The sequence below is a fragment of the Nestor notabilis genome, unplaced genomic scaffold (genome assembly GCF_000696875.1).
Source record: "Nestor notabilis isolate BGI_N333 unplaced genomic scaffold, ASM69687v1 scaffold427, whole genome shotgun sequence".
In the NCBI taxonomy this organism is placed as follows: Eukaryota; Metazoa; Chordata; class Aves; order Psittaciformes; family Psittacidae; genus Nestor; species Nestor notabilis.
The window spans coordinates 76,720-84,867 of NW_009934875.1; the positions used below are offsets into that span (position 1 = coordinate 76,720).

At 39.8% G+C, this 8,148-nt stretch overlaps 1 protein-coding gene across 1 annotated transcript in view; it reads right to left on the bottom strand.

Annotated features, from left to right (window-relative positions):
* The window catches only part of SUFU (suppressor of fused homolog (Drosophila)), an 83,631-nt gene that overhangs the window by 60,346 nt on the left and 15,137 nt on the right, over positions 1–8,148 (bottom strand). Inside the window, exon 2 of the mRNA XM_010017539.1 lies at positions 1,622–1,758. Coding sequence (XP_010015841.1) covers positions 1,622–1,758 — 137 coding nt within the window. The remainder of the gene's footprint in view (positions 1–1,621; positions 1,759–8,148) is intronic.

Here is an 8,148-nt window from a genome sequence, read left to right on the forward strand (position 1 = left end):
ATTGGCTTTAAGTTCAGAAACACTAGACTGCATTACTACAGGAACCAAACAAGGAAAGTCGCTGCCCTGATTGCCAGCTTAGTCACTGAGAAGTTTGTCCTAAAGTACCCTACCAAATCCCATTTCACTCCGCAGACTTCCTCTCACCCGTGAAAAGGGCAAGACAAACAAGTAAGAGAGGCTGCTTAATGTGCAAACAGAAGGCACTGAAACTACTCTATAAATGACTGTTATGAGAACCTACATTGGAGGAGAAAATTTAAAGAGGGATCTTACATGTAAGATTAGTATCTAAATATCTAATGAGTATGTAAGTATCTAACATGCAAATGGGAAACTAAACCCAGATGTTTTCAGACCTTGCAGTCAATACACAGAAAATGTGAGCATGAATTCATCACTGCATGGTCAGTATCAAAAAGCTACTGCACAACACAATCTAGGCAGGTTGGGAACCTCAAACAATGGCAAAAAATGATGACAGCTGCTCATATTTAGATGCTTAAGAGCAGCAAAAATCAAGATAGAAAGGTAAGCTCAAATTTGGATGTCAACCGGGCAAGATAGCTGCACAACAAAGGTTATAAAAAACATGCTTGTGTCATTTTAAGCTGCAACAAGAGACACTCCCAATATGAAGAGAAGCAACAATCTGTGCTGAAATTGGTCTCTATCGGTCAGTATTTAGGAAAAAAAACCCAAACCCACAAGAGTTGCCTCTGCCTTAGAGATTTGTCACTGAGGTTAGCAGAGCAATCGTGGTTTTAGCCAGCAATAGAATCAGAAGTTACTGAGCAATTTATTAGCTAGTAGAACAAGCATAAAATGTTATAAATTCAATAATCACTGATTTAGAAGGCACTTTACCTGTAAAGGACCTCACACTATGTTAAAAAAAAGAGTTCTTCAAGTATTTTCATTCAGACCTTGTGATGCTGGAGAGTGCTTTCCAATGCACTCAACCATTCCATGGGTCTTCATGTGCTCAGACTAGAACTAATATTCAGTCTACTGGTATGAATGAAATCCAGAAAGAGCAGTGCAAGAGGATGTTTTGTAGGTACCCTGGTTCCCTGTTTTCTGGCATGTCTCCGTCAGCATTAATAATTCTCAATTGTTAATTCCTTAGCCCTCCCAGCCTTGGCATTCCTTACGATTTTTATATTTTCTCATCCCAGCAACTTCTTGTTTACATACATTGCTGCTGCTCAACTGCAGAGACCATAGGAAGAGATTTGCTTCAGAATAAAATGCAACTTTTTATGAAGTTACAGTCTGAGAAGTAACACTTTACTGAGATTGGTGCTCCTCAGCCATTTCATGAAACCAACAACACAGAAGATCAACGAAAAGCCACTGGGCAGGCTTCCTATGGTTACTAATTGTTCTGTATCTTCAGCTTTTCAGTACTAGGGATTTGGTGTTACCTGAACAGCAGTTGGGTTTTGAACCCAGCAAGCTGGGCTGATGGAAGGAACACGCTCTTTTGGGTTCTCAGACAAAGATAATGCCCAAGATTTGACTGAGTGCTGACGAGACAAATGTGGCACCCTGTAACAGATGTTGTCCTTCAGAACAAGAGCAGGAAAAAAGCGAGGCAGCATATTTAACCCTGCAGTACCTGACTGGAAGACGTATCTGGCTAAGCCTTGCATTAACTCTGCTGGCCAAGTAGGTGGTGCCGACTCCCCTGTTTCTCTCTTTAGGCGAAATGTCAGCTCAAATCCGAAACCACTTGGTCCATCTGTTCCTGTAAACCTGGAGGGAATGAAAAATAAAAAGTCACGACATACTTCTTGTAACCAGAGCGGGCTTCAAGATTAGGACCATGGAAAAATGATGAATGTTCTCACAGAAAAGGTAAGTTTAGTAATACTTTTATTTCAGCCTACTTTGGCCCGAATGGCGTAACATTGTTAGGTTAGCTGATGTAATACAATTCCAAAGATAACTATCATAGCAGTGTTTTCAGTCAAAATAATGGAGCCTTGGAAACATAACTTCTTTCCTGGGACTGGTGGGATTTTCAGCAACCCAGATTTGTTTTTAAAACATCATTGTAAATTTTGCACTGATAGCTAAATGGGAACAGCAAAGAAAGTGTGTAACAGGAAATAATGTTACCCACCCTTGTGAGTTCTATACATTGAGAAGCAAGATGCAACTGAAATACCGCATAGTAAGTTTCTGGGTTGAAACAGCTGATTTTGATGTATAGTTTGATGTATAACATACTTCTGTGTTGCAGATGGTCAGCAAAGGACAGAAAAACAAGAGGATACAGACAGAAAGTTAATAATGTCTCATACAATGTACTAATTCTTATTTTACTCAAACATATGCCTGCACACATTCTCCTTGTATATAAAGGAGAAAAAAAGGCACTGAATAGGACAACTATTGTTCAAGAAGCAGTAGTTTGGCCATTTCCCCATTTGACATAAACAGGTGTCAGTTTATTTGGTTAGGGCACATAGGGTCTACCCAAGAGAATAAAGTCATAATCGAACTATCAAGGCTACAGCAAGATGGAGTAAATAGAGGATAATCCATACTACTCTTTACTTCAACAAAACTAGTCCCTAAGAATCCTTTTTTTTATATACATATATACACACACGCACAAGGGAAATTTCCTGTTCCAAGTCCCCAACAGCTAAAATTGCCACATTTGCCTGTGGAAAATGAGAAACCTCACAGCTTGCAAAATTAAAAGCAAGCTGGGGACATCTGTGTCCTTTTTACCACTGTCATTGCATGCCTTGCTTGTTTGCTGTGGATATTCCACAAAGGCAGAGGAAAGAAAGAAGGATTTACACTGAGCATAAAGACATCTTACAGAAGCTTTCACAAACCAGTATAATTCTGCAAGTTCAAATCTCCAACACCTGCAGCCATTGGCAAATTCTCTGGAGAAACTTTGCAAATGTCTTGGATGCTGGTACCTTGCTGGCACATATGAAAGTCACAATGCACAAAGCCTTACCATTGTACTATGTCTTAAACCAGTCAAACAGAACAGTCAGGATAGTAAAAAGAGCATTTTCCATTTCAAAAACATAGCTCAGCATAAGTTCAGTGACCAGCTCCAAGTGTTGGAAGGATTGTTCCAATAGTTCCCAAAGACTTTGAAACAGAAATGCTTCATAGTGACTTTACCTAATGACGTATTAAAACTGATGAGACTCAAGCATCGATACCACTCTATCATCATGCAATGTAACTTCATTTGAGGATTTTTCAAGGGAATTTTGACCGAACTAGACTTTCAAATGACGTAATAAAAGTAGTTAAGAAATGTACCCAAGGACAGAGCTAGACTATGACACAGCCCAAAGAGATAACATAGCAATTACAATACTAAATGCAATGCTGAACCTCACAGTTTTGAGTGAAAGTTTCCTTTAAACACCACCAAAATACTAAAAAGAATAAAAATCTGTGACTGAAAACAAGGGAGTACGTATTGAAAGACAGACATCTGCAATAAAAGGGAATAAGCAATATAGCAAATAAAGTCTTTATTTCATTAGTATAAATGAAATGACCATTTTTGTTTATCTCTACATTATCCTCAGCAAAGAATTTGAGAATTATATACTACCAAATCAAATTCTCTGTGAACAGAGCAGAAAACACATTTCAGAATGGTTAAATGGTACATATAAAACCTCTTTTGGGAAAGAAGTATACCTTTAAGCAACAAGCAAATAATTACATTTGGTTCTTAAACAAAGCAAGAGTTTACTGAACAACCAGCCAGCCAGAGAGTGGAATCAGGATCTGCAGTGAAAGCCGTGTTCTGCAATCACGCATGCAGGCCTACCGAAAAGATTGACACAGGATGGTGATAGCCTCACAAATGCAAAGTTGTACTTTGTACATTCAGCACCCCTGTAGCATTTTATTAGTTTCACGTATCAGATAGCAAAGGAAAAACAGAAATATTTCTTAAAGGGAGAAACAAAAATGCTTCAAAGTGGGTAGTTTTCAAGGATTGATGCCAGGAAAAAGCACACACCAGAAACTGAAATGCATTATGAACGGGTCAATTTTAAGAAAGATCAAAGTTAACAAAAAGCCTTCGAGCTGATCTTTCACAGTTTAAATTTTTGGAAAGTAAGATGGCTCCCTATTGAATTTCCTCCTTTCAAGGCACATTCTGAAATAACATAGCTTTATTTCTAATATGCATCAAACTAGAGTCTAATGGGGGGGGGGTTGAACTTCACAGATCTCTCCGCTTCCCAGAAATAAGAACACCACACATGCTTTATATTGATCCACGCACAAGTTACAGGGTAACAGAAGTGTTCAGGTGATTATCTACCAAATGTAAAGCAAGGCAAGCATTTAGGAGAACATCGATCAGCAACATATCAGCAGTTTCAAAGCAGTAAAACTGACAGGCAATGTTTCTCACATGATTTTTTTTTATATGGTAACAAAAGAGACTCTAATACAGAGAAGATCCACTAGAAAATGAACAGAATTAAAGATAAAGAAATGAGAAGCTAATTCCCTTCAAAGACTTAAAAAAACCCCAAACCCTCAAGAATCTTCTAAACCACTAAAAAAAATGCTGCAGCATACAATGCTTAAATTCTTAAATTAACAGTTAAATTTCAGAAAAGTCCTACCTGCATGTAAGAGATTTGTATTTAAAGATTAGATTTTAAACGGTTTTTAATAGTTAATGGTCACAGGTTGCTGAAAACAAAAGGCTTTGTTACAGTGAAAATTTAAATACATGCAATTCACCTGTTTTGCGCAGCTGTTCCAAGGTAACAACAGTCTGTAAAGCAAAAGCCTTTGATCTGTTCAGTTTTAGGTTGGCAACTTGTTTTTGAAGAAATTGTGACACATGTGGCTTTAAAAGCTTGTGATTATTTTAAAAATCCTGTATGTTTGAGTCAGGCAAGTCCTTCATAGGAAGACATGCTAATTTCATGTACATTTATTTCATATAATATTCAGAATGTAATTAGATGTTATTTTCATATAGTATTTTTGCTAAAGATTTTGCTTTTATGCTTAAGGAGAAAGTCTTGTATTAGAAGGTAAGTTGAATGTAGTTTCAATAGCCGCCCTAAAATTTCTTTCAATGAACAACAGACCACAATCCATGACCTGAGCTCCTGGCCAAGGTGCAAAGGATGTACATGAGAACAGAGACAGATGCGAACTTCCAGAACTAAACAAACTATAACCCTGCCACATGCCTCTGACCCTTGGTCTAACAGAAATCACAGAGAACAATCCAGTACCCAGTTATGCAGCTTGGCTTCTCTTGCAGAAGTCCTTTTCACTAGGGATTGAGTCCTTACACTGCCACAGATTCCAAAATTTGTTAGGATACGGATGCGTCAGTCCATTGGTGGAGAGGTAAGTAGCATCCATAGCCAGCGAACACGTGGGAAATGAATTTGCCCCGTAAGAAGCCCAAGACCTCCAGATACGCACACCATATGAATGGAAGCCGAAGAAAATGGCTTTTTATCCCCCACAAGGATAAAGAGACTCCTCCCTTATATCTGGGCTGTAAGCAGCTGCTCATTCACCCAGATTACCTGTGTTCATTTTTGTTCAAGGCCTTACCAACAAGACAGAAGATGCACCTATCATAACCAAGAAATCCATCCATGATAATGGAACTAATAAAGTGAGATTCCCCCTAAACAAATTAATTTATACCAAGATGATCCACTACTTCCATGTGGAAACACTGAATTCCCATGGCGGCTGCCTCCTTGCAGGGTATGCCCCCACTGCTTAAGGGTTATCTTAAGAGGCTGCCAAGGAACTGGACAAAAAAAATATCACACCTTGCAGGCTCCTTCCCAAGTGTTCCCAATTGTCAACGAGCTTCCAGAAAAATTCCAGAAAATTCAACCACAGTCAACCAACACATTAAAAAACCCCAACAGTTGCAGAAGAAACAGATGGAACAAACCTAATATCCACAGAAAACTGGGTGAAGGGGTGAAGATAACCCACAGGTGGAAGAAATCCTACTAAAGCACATGGAACGCAGGTTTGCTCATGGTCCACTACCTGAACTAACTTGTTCCTTCCAATTGGGCAGCAAAGCCCCTGCAGCAGGTCATCCTGACCCCGACTCCTGTGTCAACTGCAGAAGTGACACATTTTTATTACACGCTTTCTGTTCTATAGAAGCAAGATTCTGGCACAATTATTAGAAGAAGGTTTCTTTGCAAGCAAGGGATGCGGGGACTTGAGTGGTGGGGTTTTTTGGCTGAGGTTTGATTGTTTGCTTTGGTGGTGTTTCGGTTGGTTTTTTTTAAATCTGAAGGTGACTAATTCAGACTACAGCCAATACAGAACAAAGGCTTTGGAGGTCAGTTCAGCATCTCAACACTGAAGTGCTTTACAGGTCATTTCTTCAGCAAAACAATTACAGTCTAGCAGTCCAAAAGCACCTCAGCTTTACAGTAAAACAACGATCCAAGATGGAGCGTGCGGAGGAAGAAAACCTCAAAATTAGTATTCTGTATCTGTACATAAACTAAAAGCTGCAAGAAGGAAATAAACACTGCTAGCGTGCACAGCACACCCAACAAGCAGTTGTACCTGCTCAGTGACCTCTATTTACTTGATTTCTTAGTGAGAGGAGAAAGGAAAAAGCATGAGAGAAAATTTTACTGTAGTGGTTGACCGTGAATTTAATCTAGATTTACATCAGCAGTAACAGAACCAATGTCCAACCGGGAATTTTTTCATTCCAGAAATATCTCTCAGATATTTATTGGAGGAGAGATCATGGTGGGAGAGCAAAGGCAGCCACGGGATGTGAGGGGTGGCCATGAGGGGAGACCAGGGTCAGCCATGGGGGGCAGCTATACAGTGTGGAACACTATGGGGGGCAGATAAGAGGTGGCTGCAAGCGGAGATCATGAGGGACAGCCATAAGGGTGCATCTTGAGGGGATATTGGTTTAGTCAGGCTTGGCAGTCCTGGTGTACCAGTTGGACTTGATGATCTCAAAGGTCTTTTTCAATCTCTTTGATTCTATGATCCTAACACAGCATTGCTTCTTTCCTAAAAGACCCGAGTATTTCACGTAGCTTGGTTTACGGCTTGCTTCTCACGAACCCTACAGTTTTGAGTGAGAGTTTCTTTAAAACACCCCTAAAATACTAAGAAGGAAAACAAATAAATGTGTATTTTTCCCCCAAACTAAAGATACTAGCTATAAAGAGACAGCATGGACTGAATTGTGACTGCCACTGCTTTGCCTCCTCCAACATGAGGGCACATCACCTTTATAGCCAAGCCAACTGCAAAGCAACTGGATAAGTTTTCACAAAAAACAAACACTGATGGAGAAATTCTTGGCTTGCTGCATGCCCACACATCAGATAGTTTTATATTATGACCACAGCAGTAATGGAAGGCTCTGGTATCTGCCAAGTCAAATCCAACCCTAGATTTAATATTAAAACCTTATTTTGTCGCATGAACAAAAATAAACCTTTTGAAAGCCAAGGTCATGTATCACATGCCATTCTTTGGGTTAAAACTCCCTTTATCTGTTCAGCAAATCAGCTCAGCAGAAGAGACCACATCTCAGCACTGCACATATGCTGAAGGAGCCTGGTTTGTTCCTTTAATGAGGTAAGAGTTTCACTGATCATGATATTTAGTTCCAGCAAAAGAATCCAAAGAAATAGAGGCCCCTTTATTTACAGAGCTGTGCAGCCGGGCCCCCTGAGCCCCTCACCACCCTGCACTCTGCCAGGCCCTCTCCTGAAGCCACACACAGAGAACTGAAAAGCTGCTCTCTGCAGCAGAGTACCCAGGGCGTTTTTCACATCAAATAACCCAGCTTAAGAGGATCAAAAGCCAAACTAGCCCATTGCTTTAAAAGCAGCTCTGAAAACCAGAGGCTTTTCAGTTTAAATCAAAGCTGTTTGCCAAAGCATTTTCATTCTCACTTTTGCAAGGAACGAGAGGAGGTTTGCTCCACTGCAGTGCAGAATGGTTGTGTTTCTGAAATTCCGCTCTTGAAAGCGACACAGCTCCAGACAAGGAGCAGAGTGTACTAGGTATTTATTTTTTGAGAGTTTAAGAGTATGTGTATAAATATATTAGGTGAACCAGTCCTGAAAATGGGAGTTTATGTAGGGA